The sequence below is a fragment of the Populus alba genome, chromosome 7 (assembly GCF_005239225.2).
Source record: "Populus alba chromosome 7, ASM523922v2, whole genome shotgun sequence".
Classification (NCBI taxonomy): Eukaryota; Viridiplantae; Streptophyta; class Magnoliopsida; order Malpighiales; family Salicaceae; genus Populus; species Populus alba.
In genome coordinates, this window is record NC_133290.1 from 7,250,571 (window position 1) to 7,271,013 (window position 20,443).

A 20,443-nucleotide genomic window follows, 5' to 3' on the forward strand; every position below is an offset into this window, starting at 1 on the left:
TTGGGTTTGACTATACAGCTCAGTCCATGTGAACGAGCCAAGCCTGTTAAAGGCTAAAAGCATTGTTTGGTTGTGCAGAATTTTATATAGGAAAAATGCAAAAATATATATATTATCTTTACGGCGTGTTAGGCAAATATGACCTAACAAATTTTTGATAAAATTTTTTTATTAATGTTTTTTCTATTTTGCCAAACAAACCTCAAATGATTTTTAAAAATTCTAAAAAAATCAAGGGATCATTTTAAAATTATTTATGGGTCCATCGCGTGTTTTCAAACGATTTTGTTTAACATTGTACTGTAGACTTATACTATAAGATACTAACTTGATATTAAATATATATGTTTTTCCTTCAAAGTTTTAGAGAAAAAATTAAAAAAAAATCCTTATTTAAAAATATAAAAAATATGTTTTTATTTTTGTGCATATGTTCAAGTCTCTTAAAAATAAATAAAAAATAAAAATAAAAATCATATTTGCTTAAATAAAAAAAAAATACAAGGCATGATTTAACACCTTTAAATATAAAAATTCAAGAAAAATAGTTTTGTTAGTATCTTTGCATGCATTTTTATATTTAATAACTCGTTTATGAAATCCAACTTGGTCTCCATTTTAAAAAATATTAAAAAAATTATTTTGTTTGTTCCAATATAAAAAATTATGAACTTATATGTAAGATGTATTTCTAATATTAAAAAAAATATAAAAATACATTTTGACTCTAGAATGACTATGTTTTAACATGATAAGATAATAACTTCCTTACCGATAATGACTTTTCTTAAACTTTAAACATACCAACGGCTAGAAAACATAACAATACCTTAATTTATATTAGACAAACAAACAATGTAGCTTACTTAAGATAAGGTTTACTAGGGGTGATACGTCATTCCTACACACAATCAATACCCTTATCTAGGCTTTAAGACCAGTTAGGGTTTGTAGTGATCAAAATACTAGGCGGAGACTCTATTCTTTTTTTTTTACTAATAAGAAACAAGAATTCTTTATTCTTTCCTCCATCACTAGAAAGATCCCAACCTTGAAGGACGATTACTATGATATCATACACGTGCAATAGAATAACAACTCCACTAGAGAAGCCTATAGACTTAGCTTTGTTTTTTTATCTAATTGTTGTGTTTTAAATTATTTGGTCTATATTTATTTTCAACATGCCATTTCCAAACTTTTTTATATATGCTTTAGTTTTTGTACAAATTTTTCATGTATTGTATAATTAATTCCTTCATGCATCATTTGCTTTGAGAGCACACACAAACTTCTAGGTTTGGTAGGGGATTGGTGGTCTATCTGCTATATAACTATTAGTCAGAGTTCAGATGTGTAAAACATCTAACTCATATCTGAGTGTCTGCTTGGTAATGGTGGATATTTGTACACTAACCTTAACCATTCTTTCTTAGATGAGTTTGGATGTAAGCTAACATATGTGTGCCATCATCATTACATCAAACTTTGATGTTTTGTATACTAGATGGATTAACTTAGGGATGTTAGATGCATGACTATATAATAATGATGTAGATCTAGTCCATTTCATGGGTATAGATAACATGAGTTACCTATTTGACTTTCTAGTTAGGGAAAAAATTATGAATGAGGTGACTAACATCAGGTTTTACCAGGTCAACTGACTTTCTAGTAAAGAAAATGGCCAAAGATCTAAAACATGGGAATAAATGAGTCACTATGAATTATTGGCATATTTTAAGGCTTTTGATGAATCCTGCAAACATATTGGGTATAAGAAAAAAAAATGTTTGATATAATTAGATCAAGATTATAAATTGATTATGTCTGATGTGACAAGTCTTCCTCCAACACCACCAAAAATGGATGATAGATAAGTTAAACTTCATGATCCTTTAATTAAGATCAACTTAGGGACTAAAGACATACTTTGGCTAACTTTTATAAGTTCAAATTTACTAAAATATTATAAAAAAAAATCTAGTATCATAACTTCACATTTATAAAGATTGTTTTGCCTTGAATTATGATTAAATGTGTAGTTTAGATAAAAGTTTGGTCGAATAGTAATAAAGCTCAGGTTTAAGACATACAAACAACCTTCATAAATAATGGATCTAGAAGTGATTGATCATGTGAAAGAGAAAATTAAATTACTCTTATAAAATGTATTTATTAAGTCAGTAAAATATGTTGAATGAATATTGAACATAATATGAGTACTAAAAAAGAATGGCAAGTTGAGGAAATGTATAGATTTTAGAAATCTTAATCTCGCAACTTTAAAAGATGAATATCTAATGACAATGGCTGATATGTTGATCAATTTTACAGTCGATAATGAAATTATTAGCTTTATAAATGATCATTCAAACTCTAATAAGATCTTTATTGTGTCAAAAGAAATGTTTAAAATGATTTTAGATTTCCTGGTGCACTAAAGATGTATTAATAAATGGTAGTGTCAATTGGTTTAAAAAACATCAATGCTACTTACTTTAAGGAAATGAATCTAATTTCGCATTACATGATCAACCATAACATGTAGGTTTATATTGATGATATTATGATAAAATCAAAGTTCAAAGCTAACCTTTTTTATGCGTTATGTGCTGTTTTCGAACATACAAAGATGTACAATTTAAAAATGAACCCATTAAAATACACCTTTAGCATATATGTAGGTAATTATTTGAGGTTCGTGGTGCATCAACAAGGTATAAAGATGGATTAAAAAAGGAAAATTCCATCATAAAAGCATACACTCAACAACACAAAAAGGAATTATAGTGCTTTATTGAAAGAAAAAAATTAGGAGTTTCAAATCAAACACTATAAAAAATATCAGACCATTTAAATTGATAGAACATAGCATATATGAGTTCTAATAGACTAAAAAACATTAAGTTTTGTTTGACGATATAAAACTTATATAATTAAACCTCTAGTAGTGGCCTCATAAATATCTAGAAAGCCTTTAAGGTATATCTCTTTACAAGTTAATTAGTAGCATGTTAACTTAGAAAAATAAAGTTGGACATGAGCAAGTTATTTATTATCTGAATCATGTTCTTATAATTGTTGAAGAACATTATACTTTAATAATAATAAAAAAAAGCTCTTGTCATCTTTATAGCTTTTCCTTGTGTAAAAATTCACTGGTATATATATTATCAATAGACATGTATATTATTTATAAAATAAATTTAACAATAAGTTTTCTAGACTTTTCTTATGAGGTCAAATTGGAATATGAACTTTAGCTTTGTTTGAATTGAATTTATATTACAGACTATAAAAAGTAGTTAAAAACCAAGCTTTGATCACCTTGCCTTGATATCGACCATGAACTAGAACAAGACATTGACATTGTTATGGTTGAACTTATTCCATATAATTATGATTTGATGGATTGAAAACTAAGAATAAGACAGATGTAAGGGTGGTAATAATTTATCTAATATATAATAAGATGATCTTATAATTTGTTGCACTAATAATCAAGCTGAATATAAGGTTTTAATAATAGGTATGGAAATACTCTTAAAGTTAGGGCACAATCTATCAAAGTAACATGTGATTCTATACTTAATATAAACTAGTTAGTTAGTGAATATAAATGTAAATACCCTACACTAACTCCATAGCATCAAGTGACTAAAAGCCTTATTGAAAGGTTTTCTAATTTAATTTTTTTTTCAGTGGAAACACTATAAAAGCTAATGACTCGGCTCAAAATAGATACAGTTATAAATTGGTTCTTCACAGTCATTGCATCATCAATGTAAGCATTATTATGTGATCAATTATTATTGATATGCGATGGAATTATAATGATGAGCAAAATATTATAATTTCATAGTAAAAAACATACAAGACAACCATACAAAAACCATTGTTAAAATTTTCTATCAAGTATAGATAAATAGTCTTAAAAATCACTAATGTTCTTGATTTGTAAAAGGATTGGAGAGAATAAATCAAAACCTTTTTTTATAAGATCTTTCATACCAATAGTGACCAATTAATCCTCCTAGCAAATGTATTATATAAGAGACATAAAATTATATTTTTTACTCAAGTAACTAGGATAAAAAAAAAAAAAAAAAAAAACATTATTGGTCATGATTGAGGTTCATGAAGAACTTTATATAGTCTATTAATTAGGTATTTGTATGATATAGTTAATCATGAACAATGACATTTCATTGGCCATGTATAACCAAGGATTGTATTAGTTATGCAAAAGAATGTCACTAATTTGTTCTAATCTAGTATGAACCATTAAACAAAGTTAATACGATTGTCAAACATGGCTTTTTAAAGGATGAACAATGGACATTATTGGTAAAATACACCCACATATATCAAGGAAACATAACTTTATTTTTGAAGTAAAAAATTACTTTAACAGGTGGGTTAAATTTATTCCATATTGATCGATCAACAAAGAAACTATGATTAATCTTATTAAAAAACAAATCATTCACATATATGGACTCCTAAAAACTATCACTACTCATACAATAGTCTTGTTATGCATAATTAAATGGAAGTAGTATCAACCATTTAACTTTGATTCCTAATATACAAAAACGGGTCATATATAATCATAAGGCTTGACATGATGCATTATCATAAGTATTGTAAGCTTAAAGGACTTAATAGAAGACTATATTAAGAACTTCACCATTTACTCTAATTTATAGTCATGATGTACAATGTTGCTCATGAAACTCACAATACAATCACTTCAAAGAGCTACCAAAGTTGATATAAACAGCTTAGATTATGAATCATTTATGCTAGCAGAGATAAAACATTTGAATAAGATAAGACTTGGTATATTGAGTCATTTACTAGCACATAAAAAGAAGGTTGAGAGAGCATATCACAAACTTAACTTTATATTTGAAGTAATGTAGAAGATGATGAAACTAGAGGATTATCTTAGAGATCACAAGTTAAATTGCCTTGGATTTATACTATTTGTACTTTATGATGTAAACCTCATGAATATAAAGATCTAGAAATCTACAATCAAATCGACTTTTTCCAACAAAGTTAAAATTATGTTTGGAATTAAGCTTAACAAAACGATAATCTGTATTGAGAAACCAAAACCATGAGTAACCAAAACTTCACCCAATGCTTGAGAAATGAATACATCATTTTAAGGATAAGTATAAAAGATGACAATAAGTCATCCAAATGGAAACCAACTTTTATGGTGCTCTAAAAGCAAAATTTATGGGAAAAGTGATAAAGTCTCATACTAAAAAATCAAAAAAAGAAAAAAAGAAAGGAATTGCCAAAAACTTCAATGAAAAGTGTTTTACTTATAAAAAGATTGGGCATTTAACCAAAGATTATAGAAATGAGGGTCAATAAGAAAATCCTAATAAAAAAATTTATCAAACCAATGTCATCGAGGTTGGTCACCTTGCAAATAAAGTTTCAAAAATGAACTTGTTTTGTGTTGTTTTTTAAGACAACCTAATCAACAATCATGAGTAATGATAGGTTAACACTGGTGCTAAAAGACATATATGCACTAAAAAGATGATGTTTTTCACTTATAAAGAAGTGTATGGAGAAAACCTATACCTAGATAACTCATTATCCTCCAAGGTACTAGGCATTGGAAAGTTCATACTGAAGATGACCTTTGAAAAGCTTTTAACCTTAACGATGTATTGCAAGTTGTTACATTAGAAAAAACTTAGTATGTGGCTTATTGTTAAGCAAAAATGGTATTAAGATAGTTTTTTAGAGTGGTAAATTTATACTCTTTAAGAGTAGTATGCTTGTAGAAAAATAGTATATCTATGATGACCTCTTTAAAATTAATATAATGATCATTGTAACCAATGATAAGAACAATAATAAGATTGTCTATTTTTTTTTATTCGCTTGAGTCCTGTGATATGTGGCATGACAAGTTAGGTCGTATGAATTATAATTTTATGTGAAGGTTAATAAATCATAAAATATTATCAAGTATGATTTTTGAGAAAAATTATAACTGTGAAATTTGTGTAAAATCAAAATTCACAAAACCTTATTTTCAAACAATTGAAAGAAGTAGTGAACCATTGGACTTAATTCACTCATATATTGGTAATTTAAAATGCGTACAAACTAGAGGTGGAAAAAGTATTCTATTACTTTTATAGATGATTAAATAAGGTATTGTTATACCTATTTATTTAAGAGCAAAGATAAATCTTTTAAAATGTTTAAACATTACAAAAAAAAAATTAAAAATCAACTTAACAAAAAGATAAAGGTAATAAAAAGGATAAAGATGGAAAATACAAACACTATTAGGTGAATTGTTTTTTCTAAAATAGTATTATTCACCAAACTACTACTCCTTATTCACCATTACAAAATGACATTGTGAAACATAAGAACTAAACATTAAGAGAAATGATGAATTCCATGTTGATAAGTAAGTTTGGAAGCACCTTAAAACATGCAGGGGAAGGCAATTCCAACTGCCAATTATTTACTTAACAAATTACCCCATAAAAAGTTAGAAAAAGACACCATATATATTATTTACTTAACAAAGTACCCTATAAAAAGTTAGAAAAAGACACCATATATTATAAAAAGGTAAAAGACACCATATATTCTTAAACCAATGACAGTTATTTATGTCCATTGTGATAATCGATCATTAATTGAAAGGGGAAAAAGTGGTATGTATAATAGAAAGTCTAAATATATACATCTTATATATAATACTATTAAATACTTACTCTTAAATGGAATTATTTTCATTGACTATGTGAAGTCAAAAGAAAATATTGTGGATTCGATAACCAAAGATTTGTCAAGAAAGCTTGTGTATAAATTCATCAAGGAAAATAATCTTAAAGCCTTTAATATATGAAAGAGTATAATGATAGTAACCTTACCTAGTTGATTAGAGATCCCAAGATCTAGATTCAAATAGAAAACTAATTCATATAACATTCTCAGCAGCACCAGTAAATTATTATTTCTTACTTATTCTTATGATGAAATAAGTTTTAGCTCCAGGGTGATAAAAGGGTAATCTTAATTTTACTATTTAGCTGAGTAAATCTGATAGTATTTAACTAAGAAAGGTTTAAATCTAAAAGCTACTAATCATGATGTGTAATCTACCAAATGAATATCTCTAAACAAATCTTTGAATTGTTTTGAAACTAGTGAGACAATTTATATTCATATGGGGGATTGTAGAAAAAATATTTTAAATAACATGATTCAAATAAATTATAGGTGAATGAGAAAGTAATCTCAAAGAACCTTTTTGTTTTCCTACTAAAAGAACCCTTGGTTTTTCTATATTTAATTCTTGATTTATGATGGTTACTTAAAGGTTAAAAATGATGGGAATTAATTCTTATTATCTCTTCAACCTTTTAACTTTCAAAATTCACTATAAAAAAGGGTCGAAGGAAGAGCTTTCAATTTGAACTTTTTAGATTTTTAAATACTCTTCCTAACCTCATGTTTTAGTGTTTTCTTCTCATTTTAAGCTTTAGTTTTCCAACAAAATCTAGAGCTTAGGTTCATATTATTAAGAAATATTTGAGCTTCATATTTTTTTATTTCAAAAATATTGTTTGGAAGTACAACTAAATCAAAATGGTATTGTTGGAATCATGGAAGGTATATTGCAAACATCCTAGTTGCACAAGTGAGGAGCAATAAAATCTTAAGGTAAATTATTTATCCTCGACAACAACAACAAAAATCTCATTACTTTAAAGTGCTTCAACAAGTAAGTATCATGATTCGTTTTAATTTAAGTATAGATATTTTTATTATTTGTATGCATTTTAGGACTTTGAATTAATAATAATTATAAGTCTGGATATACACTTAGCATGCATACTAGTATTCTATTATTATATTTGTGTTAAAAACATGTTTGTCATGAGTTATTATTTTGCATGCTTATAGATTTAAACTTGTATGAACTCTAGACTTTGAATTAATAATAATTATAAGTCTACAAATACGCTTAGTATGGATACTAGTGTTCTATTATTATATTTGTATTGAAAACATATTTTTCATGAATTATTATTTAATTTGCATGCTTATAGATTTAAACTTGTATGAATTCTAGACTTTTCTTGAAAATATTTGTATGTCTAATATGTCTTGTTATGATAAACTAAAAATCATGAGTCACTAGTCTAATATATTTACAAACTTTGATTCTACAATTATTTTATTAAAAATACAGGAATTAAATAATAATTTACACCTACTTTAAATATTTACTTAATGAACATATTATTTGTTATGTGGTGTCAAACAATCAAACACTAAAAGATTGATTGGCCAAGTTATTTCTACTATTTACTTAAGAAAAATAGTCATATTAAGTTATATATTTTTTATGTTTACTTAAAAAAAAGGGGGGGGGAGTAATGCTAAACTATCTAACTATTTCGTTATTCCCACTGCTTGACCTTTTTTTAATGACTAAGGTATGTTCTTTATGAATGTTTATTATTTAATGTATGCTCTTCATTAATGATGACAAGAATTAGTAGAAATAACCATTTATGTAATGACTTTAGCACCGTTCTAAAAAAAGTTAGATGTAATGTTTTAATTCTTGTTTTATTGTTCTAAAAAAATTTAAATGTTGCATTAAGTGGTATTTTTGTGTTTTCATGGTAGTTTTTTATTATTAATAATTTAAGCTGGGAAGCAATTTTATATTTGTCTAAATATAAAAAATAATAAATAATTAAAATGCACAGTAAAATAATGAATCTACCCTCAAAGTAAAAAAAAAAATAATAATAAAGCATACAGTCAAGTGGTGTTTTTTGTTTTTTACAATTGTGTTTTTGTAGTTATAATGTCAGCTCAAAAGCAATTATGTATTTGGCTAAATTAGAAAAAAAAAAAAAAAAAAAAAAAAAACAAAATAATGGATACATGTGTGGCGCAACCAAAGACAGGTACAAGGTGCTCATGTCATTCGGGCAGCTTGTGCGGTGCCTTCTAGTATCCAAAAATACTTTTGTGTTGTGTTGTTGGAAGTGTTATCATGTTCTCTTCGTATTAATGTTGTGTGTGTTACTGGTGGTGATCCGATTTGATGCTGATGGACCTTTTTTTTTTTTTTTTTTTTCTCTTTCCTTCCCTGAAAAGTATAGTTTGGCCCTTTATATTGTTAGTATTTCAACTTCAATCCTTATTTTTTTAAATTTAAATTTTTGGTTTTGATCCTTTTGTATAAGTTTTATTTGTTTTCAATTTCATCATTCAATTTCAATTTACCAAATATTATATTCTCCAATTTGGTCCTCATTCTTTGAATTTATAATTGTTTTCTTGTCCCTTTTGTAAAAGTTTTAGTGGTTTTCAATTTTCTCCTTCAATTCAAATTGATAGTATTATGTTTTTAAATTTGGTTGACATTGTTTTAATTTTTAATTTTTTTTTTCTTGGCTCTTTTGTAAAAGTTATTATTCTTTTCATCCCATCCTTTAATTACAACATTGTTTTTGGTTTTTTAAGTCATTTTTGGTCCTCATTATTTTAAAAACAAATGTAATTTTACTAAATTGATTTTTTTAAAAAAAATTCACCATTCAATTAAATATAAGATTTATTTTGTATTTTAATTTTGATTATTTTTTTTAATTTTATCCTTCGATATTAATTGATTAGAAATTAAATTTCATGGTTTTTCTAAATTAGGTTGTTTAGGTCTAATAACTTGGATCACAGGTTTGAAAAATTAACACAATTTTTTAAAAAAATAAAACAATAGAGCTTTAAAATTCTTATATATATATTAAGTTATTTTAATTATATGATCTAAACTACAGGCTTAACAATATATTTTGAATTAACTCAACTCTAATTAATATGAATATAGGCTTACCGTGAACTCTTTCTTTATTTTTTCTTTTTTTCTTTTTTTTATGCCCAGCTCTAATTAGCGAAGCGTGTCCACCGAGAACAGATACAAGTCTAAAAGCTCTAAAGCCGTGCTTTATTGCTTGATTGCAAGTGCATGGTGAAACATGCCGGGAGTCCTAAAAAGATTCAAACTTTAAAATCCCACTTCTCTTGGCCAACGGCTACATTTTCACACCCGATTATTAAGAACTTGCGATCAAATTCCCATTATGATGCAAGTGTTATTCATCCATGCATCCATGATTATTATAACTTTCGACTCATCGGTCACATACATCCATCATGTGCATGAACATGATAGTGATTATTAGTATCATGGTACTTGACGGCAGAATCCAGTTCATGTGGCCTCTCTTGTCATTTTGACCATCGAGTGCATTTTGACCTAGAATTAAAATTTGAAAGAAACCAAGAAAGCAAATGACAAAATCCTGTGGGCTTTTTACTAGGGGACAGTATTTGGTAAAGAGAGGAGAATATTTTTCCTTTTGAGAAAACGGACATTCCTGTCCTGGTTAAATCTGTGAATAATTTACCAAATCCACGACAAATTCTGCAATGCAATAACTCACCTTCCATTTCTACAAATTCCTGCCTGAGTCATTTTAGCACTACCTCGTGTACCATATGCCTTTCTGGCTCTAAGAATTAGCTGCCAAACACAGACAAATTCACCAACCTAGCTACATTATGCTAGAGTGAGAGGGAGAGGTAAGAGAAGAGAAGAGAAGAGAAGGCACCCCATCATAAAAGGGGAAAGAAAAGGCACATACACAGCTAGCAAGTGTGATCACTGAACACAAAAAACTGTTGAAGCATGAGAGGCAAAGCTTGTAAGGAAAACTGGAGGTTTTATAAGAAACCAAACTTAGGCTTCCCTGCTCTGATTCTCTCATGCTCATTTTTCTTTATTGCCGGCCTGTTTGCCTCAAATCTTCTTCTCTCTCAGGTACTTCTTTTCTATATTTTTTTTTTCCTTTGCTTTCTATCTGGTACTAGTAATAATTTCAACGCAGGGTACATCAAGTGATGAGAGGTGGCTGAGGGCAAGAGCAAGGCAACTCCAATCAGTGGAGGAAGAGATCATTAGCAAGTATGATCTATTACCAAGTGGAGAGAGTGGAGATGATTTTATTACCCTAATCCCGTTTCAGGTTGTATCAATAAATTTCAAATGCCCTGCCGATCATCACGTTGATCTCATTTTCTTTGCTTCTAAATCTCGTTGTGTTCTGTGCACAGGTTTTAAGCTGGAGGCCGCGAGCAGTATATTATCCAGGTTTTATAACCGCAGAGCAGTGTCAGCACATAATTAATATGGCAAAGCCAAGCCTTCAGCCTTCAACTTTGGCTTTACGGAAGGGAGAAACAGCAGAAACCACGAAGGGAATCAGAACAAGGTAAATAATGTTACATCATCAATAGTAAAGATGATGTCGGTGTCGTTATAGATGTTTTTAACTAAGACTTGCTTTTCGGACAGCTCTGGCATGTTTGTTTTTTCTTCCGAAGACCAAGCTGGAGTCCTACAAGTCATCGAGGAAAAAATTGCTCGGGCCACCATGATTCCAAGTACTCATGGAGAGGTATTCTTCTTGATTAGTCATGTCTATCTGTCAAGGAAAAATTAATTGTTTACTGTAGAAACAATACGAGCATATATAGTAACGCTAACCATGTAACCAAATTAATTTAATATTGCATTCAAATAAAAGCTCAAAAATTACAAACAAAGTAATATATATATAACTATTGCAGAAATACCATAAGTATAAAACAAAGAAACTTTATATAATTATTTGCTGAAATAAAATAAGTAAAAAAATTAGAATATAAATGAACATAAGGAAATAGAAAATGTAACATCCTTTAGCCTAAATTATGGTCATTAGGCACAAACGGCCTCTGTGCCAGCAACCTCGAAGGATTCTAACAACAGCACACCATCTTAAAAGGTTACACTACCGATGAAGGCATATAAAACTTTGAAAACATACTCGATTTTCTTTCTATAACATAAGCACCAAAAGCTAGGAAAAAAGGAAAAGGAAAGGAGCATAAGAAGACAACATGCATTAGAGGATATTCTCATTGTTTTTTCCCTACTTCAAGAACACATCCCTTGCTACTATTTATAGGAGACCTGAGAATAAAATGTTTTTTTCATAATTAATTTGAAATTTTTTAAAAAAAAAATATTGACATTTTTTTATTAGTTCTAATTTTTATATATATAAAAAAAATCAAAAAACGATATTAATGTATCAAGCATATGAAATTGATAAGACAAATTCAATGAATCTAAACAAGTATTATTCATGTGCTAGCAAAAAATGTTTTTCTAGACCAATTAAAAAGTTATTTTATAATTAACCTAGATCTAAGCACAAGCTGAGCATGCGCTCGTGTGGCCTAAGATATCTCCTCTCTAAAAACTATGGTGTCTTACATGTCCAATTAAAACTTCTTAAATTATCACTATATAAACTACTTGAAAGTTTTGTAATCTTTTAACGTGGAATACAAGATTTTTGTGTTTGAAAATTTGTCAATCAATAGTTGTTTTAGATCAATTTATTATCTACTCATAATTGATTTTAGACATATTTATATTTCTTGTTAAAATACTTATATTGAAGAACATTTTTCAACAAAGTCTTAATCCTAAATGTGAGTGAACCTCACTTTTAACTAGGCCATAAATATACCTATTAACCATATTTAAATAAATTTCTAATAATATCTCACATGAATAAAAAATTTATAACCAACATACAAAAATACAAAGATTCGTATATAGAAAATGAATTGATAAATCACATCAGGATAAGTAGTTTTTAATTTGAATCTTTCTTAGTGAATTATTATCGTATTTACTCATCTAATTAGTGAACTTAATATTTTGAACTATTCAATATATATATATATATATATATATAAAAGCTAAGATGATATTACTCATGTAATTCTTTTCCTAAGTTATTCTTTAAATCTAACAGTTACGTTCTTATTTACTCTAAATAATTCATGATTTCATGCGTGTTTTTGAGAATTCAACCTTTTAAAATTCTAAAAAAAAAAAAAAAAATCATACTTCTCATTCATATAAATAATCTTTCATTATAAGTATTTTGTTATACTTCACTTAGTAAGCCAATATATGAGAATCATTAAGTTATCATGTTGTAGCCAACACCCGTATTCATCATACGAATATGCAAAAAGTTTATTACTTTTGAGTGCTATTAAATATGAATTAGTTTTTCATTTGAACCTAGGTCTTATGATCTTCAGTCAACTGGGTATTGATATTTAAGAACATTACTTTAATACAATAGAAATATCATATATCATGTACCTTAATTTATGAGAACAATTGTTTTTTTTTATAATAAAAAAAACATAATATATATCAGTTTCAATTACTCTAGTTAATATTCAATCTTAATAGTACATCGACCACAAACATTTATGAACAATGTTTTCATACAATAGGAAGTTTATTACTTTTGAGTGCTACTAAGAGTGCTATATGAATTAGTTTTTCATTTGAACCTAGATTTTAAGATTTTCAATTAACTATGTAGTAACATTTAGAAGCAATGCTTTAATACAATAGAAATATCATATATCTTGTACCTTGGTTTATGAGAACACCTATTTTCTTTTATAAAAAAAACATAATATATATATATATATATATATATATATATATCAGTCTCAATTACTCTAGTTAATGTTCAGTCTTAATAGTGGTATCGACCACAAATATTTATAAACAATGTTTTCATGCAATAAGAATCTCATAATTATAATAATTTTATTTGCAAAGAATTTTTGTCTTAAATATTTTATCTTTACTCTAAAATCGTTAATCAAATTAATATAAATAAATATTAAATATAAAAAAATATCTTTATTAAAAATAAATATATATTTTGCATAAACAAAGTCAATGTTATATGTAACCAACCAATTAGTTATGGGACACAAACATTAACATAAAGGTCTCTAAAAAATACTTGGCTATCCTCTCATACAACTTATCGTCATCTTTTATCATCAACTTAACAATGAGATCTTTAACTATTATCTTTTTTTTCTTATACTTTAAGTAGTTTTTCAAGTCTTTTCAAGATAATGATTATTTCTCAATAATTGGAATCACTTGAAATGATTTACTCAAAACTATTCTTTTAGAATGAACATCAAGTGGGATAATATGAAACTCATTACAATTTCTAAATCAATCATCTTGAATTCAAGAAATTTATTGATTATGATTTTTTTTTAAATGCCAACATCTACAGTCTTTTATTTTTAATCCAAATTCAAAGAATTATACATATCATATAGTGTATTGTCTAAATTCTTTATTATATAGTTTTTGCATAAAAAAAAAAAAAAAAGCTTTGTACATCCACTCATCCACAACTGCTATAATAGTAAGATCATGTTCATTATCTAACAACTTTGACACATCTTTAGTTAGGAATTTTTTTCAAATTCAAGGTGATCAAATAAAAAAACATATTTTATAATAGTAAACCAAATAACATGTGGAATTGAATTCAATTTTACATGTGATTTGAATTCAATTGATAACTTATTACAACTCGTATGTTTAGAATAAAATATTAAACCATATTATTGAATTTAATTATATTATTTGGAATACATGTGGAAATAAGTTAAATTAGAAATCTTGACTATTTTTCCTTTAATTCAAAAATCATTTCTTTTTGTTACAAAAAAAAAAACATTTCTTTTAGTTAAATATTTGTGCTTAAATTAATAGTCTCAAATGTTAAGTTTAAGATACAAAACATTTCTCTAAATCATTTTTAATAGGTTGTTCAATGTTCTAACAAAAAATTAAAGCAATGTTAAATCCAATAGTAGACCAAACAAATGTCTATGATGAAATCATTACATTTAACTTGTTAACTTTAGTTAATTCTTTGTTTTTTTCTCGGTTCTTTCAATGTTAGTAATGCAATTTCCGATCCCATAACTGTTGGCTCTTAGTATACTTCAAATGATATCTACAATTAAGTTCTTGTTTTTATGGTTCTAATACGATGTAAAAACACCCAAAATAACAATCTTATATTTATGGACAAAAAAAACTATAGGAGTTGATCTTAAGCAATTTCTTAGCAGTTCCATATCCAAACTCATCAAGAGCTATTGTTGAATTGATTCACCACCAATTTACTTGAATCACTATTTTATTGTATGCTATAAATTTTTTTGGTAACTAAGATTGCATGAGCACATCCTTAAGAAGTCCATAACACTAGACTATGTTATGATACCTTAAACTAAAAAAATATCACTATGCCATGACCATAAATGTTTACCCCTATAAAAATACAAATTGAATTCCAAGACTTCTTTTCTTTTAGTGATTGTGCCTTATCTCATAGAAATTATAACTTTTTATTAAGGCTAATCAAATCAAAAATCATCTTCAGGACCAGTAAATTGTTTATCTTAGTAAACATGTTTAATTGGATGGGAATTAAAAAAAAATACAACTTTAATTTACTGAATTATAAAACAACTCAACAAAGCCATAAATCCTGACCACACATATATATATATATGGTCATGGCCACTAACCTATTGAAAGACAGTCTTGCTAGCACTTTCCCACTTCATGTATTCTTGTGCTAAAGGTTTTTTTTTTTGTTAAAGAAAAAGATGGGGAAGAGAGTGGTGAAAGAAGAGATATAATTTTCAATGTCAATTAGAATTGAATTCCTTGAGCAAATCAGAGGGTCTCCCTTCTAATTTAAATATGGTTATTTTTTATGAATTGAATTCAATTTAAAATTTAAATCAATACCTGCGAAAGGGTTTCAAATATAAAAATTAATTTAACTCTCTAAATTGAATTTAATTTTCAGGATTTCAAACAAACTACTAAAATTTAAACCATTAAAATTTTTAGATTTCTCATCATGCATCATAAAAGATGATGGTAGACCATCATCTTTTGTGCCAAAACAATGCTTATCATAGCAACATTTTGAAGAAACTATGCAATTAATATAAGGAATTTAGCTTTAAGGTAGTATAGGAAAAATTAATTGTCTGGTGTTTAAATAATTTGAGCATAATAGATTGAAAATAAATATATCAATTAAACTATTGTGGAATTATAATAAGTATAAAACAAATTAACTTCATATAATTATTTATAGGAATAAAGTAAGTACTAAAAATTAGAATAATGTATATAGTGTACTTATGGATGAATTTATTAACAAATAGAAGGAATAGAAAGAGTTGTTATCAAGGATTATACCCTTTGTCCTTAAAACTAAATTGCTTAACACTTGGCTTAAACAATCTCTATGTAAGCAATCTTCTAGAATTCTAACAATACTATCTTGAAAGGTTGCTCTACCGATTAAGTGAAGAACTTTGAATACAAACTCAATTTTCTTTCCATGACATAAGAACCTAAAGGCTAGAAGATATAGATAATAGATAGGAAAAAAGGGGGAAGAAATAGAGATTGTTTTTGCATAATTGTGTTTTAAAATAAATACTAATATTTTATAATAATTATGATGGTTTTATATCAATTAAATACATGATGTTTAAAAAAAAATGTTCATGTATTAAATAGACATTCAATAAATCTAGATAGGTATTGTTAATGGACTAGCCAAAAAAAAGAAATTAGACCGAAATATTGTTGGGTTTCTTGAAAGATATACACGTAGCAGAAACTGTAAATTTAAGAATTTTTCAAGAGTTTCAAGAATCATGTTAGATAGATTTAAGGTTATTCAGAGTTTATACAAAAATTACTTGAAAATCAAATGTTCCTTTCAACATTGAATAATTATTTCAAGAACTCAATTGTTGCAAATCATAAGTCATCCAAGTGTTTTGCCTTTAACAGAAATCCATACAAACCACAATTGAGAAATCTTTTGAACCCTTTTAGGAGAGTGAGATTGCTACACTTTTGAGTGCTAGCTATTTTCTTTTATGTTTTAGATATTTTTGTATTATACTCTACTCCCATAAAATAAAAGGCATAGCTTTCTATTTAAAAAAAAAAACTAAAAAGTCCTATGAACAGTAAAATATCAATTTGTCTCCTGAATAATATCACATATATTATTTAAGGATAATTTTAGAAAATTTATTCAAATAAGTCCCTACTTGATTTTTCTAGATCTAGAATTGTAATTCCTTGTATAAATTACACTTTAATCCTCAATTTCTAAAATTTATTTACAATCAAATCACACTTGATTAATCATTCTATTTTAATTTCTGACCAATGGTTTTTATGTGTGTGACCCATTGGGTTCTCTAACAAGTTTGTCTAAATATAAATCACAATCTTAATTAAAATAGGATTAAATAAATTAATTTATTATCAATTCAATAATTGATTGATTTATATTTGAAGACCAAGTACAATGTTTAGAAACATGTCATGGTCTTTAAAATATTAGAAAAATCATAAGTGGTTTGACTCAATTTTTCAATGACTAGTTTCTTAGTGTAATTATTATCCATTTATCAACAAAGTTTTTATTTAAATATCATAGCATGGAGTGTGTAAACTCTATCAAATCATGTTTGTTCTTAACACCATAGTTATTGATTATTTGAATAAGATTTGAAAATATTTTCAAATCTCATTTAACCTTATGCAAGGATTTACAATCAATATTATTTAAGAAAATATGAGACATTTTCTCTATTTATATAGGGTGATAAATCCTCGCTTGATTTCTTAAATACTTTCATATAGTTTATGTTATATCAAATATTTTTCAATTTATAACCCTTGATTAGAACAACGTGTAGCATGATAAAAATAAAACACTCCCTATATAAGATAACTTAATGGTCTCAAGTATAAGGATCTCTTATACAATTTTCATGTAAGTCTTTCCATAGACAAAAATGATCTCTCCATGTAGAATTTTCATGTGGTTCAATTCAGTGTACATATCATTTGACAAGAACCTACATATTAATTCTAGATATCCCTCATACATCAGTTTATGAGAATAATCACTTTCTTTCATAAACAAAAAAATATAATATATACTAGTATCAACAGCTCTAATTAATCTTCAATTTTAATAAAGCATTGACCACGAACATTTAAAAAACAGTGTTTTAATGCAAAAAAAATTTCCATAATTATAACAACTTTATAACTTTCTTTGCAAAGCATTTTTGTCCCAATGACTTTGTCTTTACTTTAAATTCATTAATCAAATATTAAATTTATTAATAAAATATTTAATGGATTTTAAAGATAAATAAACCTTTATTAATAAATTAAATATATTTACATGAACAAAGATAATATCACGTGTAAATAACCAATTAGCTATAAGAATATATACACCATCAATATTAACTAACAATTAACAAAAACCCAAGCATGAGCCTAGTGCACATGTGTGGTTTAAGTATGAAGCCTATATATTATAAGATCTTTTTCCTCCAAAAGCTTTGGTGTCATATAATTCCAATTTTAACTTCTTAGTGCATCATTATATAAATTATTTAAAAGCCTTGTAATATTTTAATGTGAAATACAAGATTTTTGAGTTTGACAATTTTCCATAAAGGATTTTTAAAATTAATTTATCATTTATACATAATTGATTTTAGACAGGTTAAAGTACTTACGATGAAGAATAATTTTTAACATTATATTAACCCTAAAAGTTTACTTTTTTTGTAATTTGGCATCAAAATGTGTCCAGTAACCGTATGCAAACCAATTTCCAACAATATAATTATTCTGCTCTTCTTTTAATTCAGAAGAAAATATTAGGCAATCATGAGAGCGAAAACTTTTGAAGCTGGCCAAATTATGATGCTCTCCATAGAAATTGTAAGATTTTCTAAGGATGGCACCGCACCCTGTTTCAGGCTTTCAATGTCCTGCGCTATGAGATTGGCCAAAAGTATGATGCTCATTACGATGCGTTCAATCCTGCAGAATACGGGCCCCAAACGAGCCAGAGGGTACAGTAAATCTCATACTTTATTATTAGAATAAATACTTTATTATATTATTCTAACGCATCCCTTTTCTTGACTTTTTATTCAGGTGGCCACATTCTTGCTGTATCTATCTAATTTTGAAGAGGGCGGGGAGACCACATTTCCGATTGAGGTAACAAGACCTGTACACCTCCCTTCCCTTTTTATGTTTTCCTTTCTGGACAAGTGATTCGGTTTATCTTCATGGCTTCAAGTCAATGTACAGTATATTCTTAATTGAGCTGGCAACTCATTTATTTTGCAGGGACACAATTGATTCAATTAAAGATATGAGGACATATTTAGCCATGACATATACTTCTTTTTCATAGAAATATAAGCAGTCATCCTGACTCTCTTTTTTGTGTGCAGAATGATGAAAACTTTGAAGGATATGATGCCCAGAAATGCAACGGTTTAAGGGTAAAACCACATCAAGGGGATGCAATTCTGTTCTACTCAATATTCCCTAACAACACAATTGACCCAGTAACTGTTCCCTCTCACTGATTCTCATCTCTACCAACTTTTCATTTAGGCTTAAAATCTCCCTCCACAGTATTCTGAGCAGAGCATCGGAGTTTTCTAAATTCTGTGCACGTTAACTTTTCTAGCCAGACATACCCGAAAGGAACATGCTTAGATTAGAAATCACTTCAGGATAATTGCTTAGAATTGTAGTTTTCCATAGTGGTTCATACGGCGGTGATGAATTATATTGTTTTTTTTTTTTTTTTGGCAGGCATCTCTTCATGCAAGCTGTCATGTAATCAAAGGGGAGAAATGGGTGGCTACTAAGTGGATTAGAGATCAAGTACAAGTTTAAATTGTTCATCGCTGTTTTACCCAAGTTTCTTCTAGGAAAGGATCTTTGCTGATGCTATGTTTTGGGATTGTAAAATGCTTTTAGGACAGGAGTAATCTCTCATGTTACATCGCAATTTTTGAGGATTAAGAAAATTGTTCGAATACAGTGGATGGTTATTCTCTCCTGTTATTGGAGAAGGGCTTCTTTCAAGTAGGACATGGTTCGAGCTGACAAAAAATGGTAGCTGTGTTTGTTAGTCAACTTCACGAAATGCTCTTCCGCCGATAGAGCTCCTAGTTTCATGCCATGCTATCATAATCGAGCCGACCGGACTTTAAATCAGAGGAGGTCCCACGTCTCAGGTCGCCTGGTCTGACTGATGGCTAATGACCTAGTGGTGGTGGGACACGCTTATGCTAACAAATGCAGCGTTGGCACCCCTGCCATTGGTGAGGCCATCACCACCTCCTCCATTTGATAAATACCTTTAGGGATCAAATTCAGTATAAACAGAGGAGCAACAGCCACTATCAGTGCCATCTCTTGAATCAAGGAATGAGTCAACAAACATCATGTTCTCTTCCAACAACAAAATCTACAACCTCTCAACTTCAAAATGAATTCTCAAGCACGGATCGC

General features: G+C 27.8%; 1 protein-coding gene across 1 annotated transcript; it reads left to right on the forward strand.

Annotated features, from left to right (window-relative positions):
* The first annotated feature begins 10,436 nt into the window (after positions 1-10,436).
* Positions 10,437-20,014, forward strand: LOC118047910 (probable prolyl 4-hydroxylase 9). Its single transcript, XM_035057346.2, has 8 exons — positions 10,437-10,903; positions 10,971-11,108; positions 11,197-11,354; positions 11,438-11,540; positions 18,883-18,978; positions 19,064-19,129; positions 19,369-19,485; positions 19,739-20,014. The coding sequence occupies exons 1-8, from the start codon at positions 10,772-10,774 to the stop codon at positions 19,820-19,822; spliced, it is 894 nt and encodes a 297-aa protein (XP_034913237.1). The 5' UTR covers positions 10,437-10,771; the 3' UTR covers positions 19,823-20,014.
* Positions 20,015-20,443: the final 429 nt, after the last annotated feature.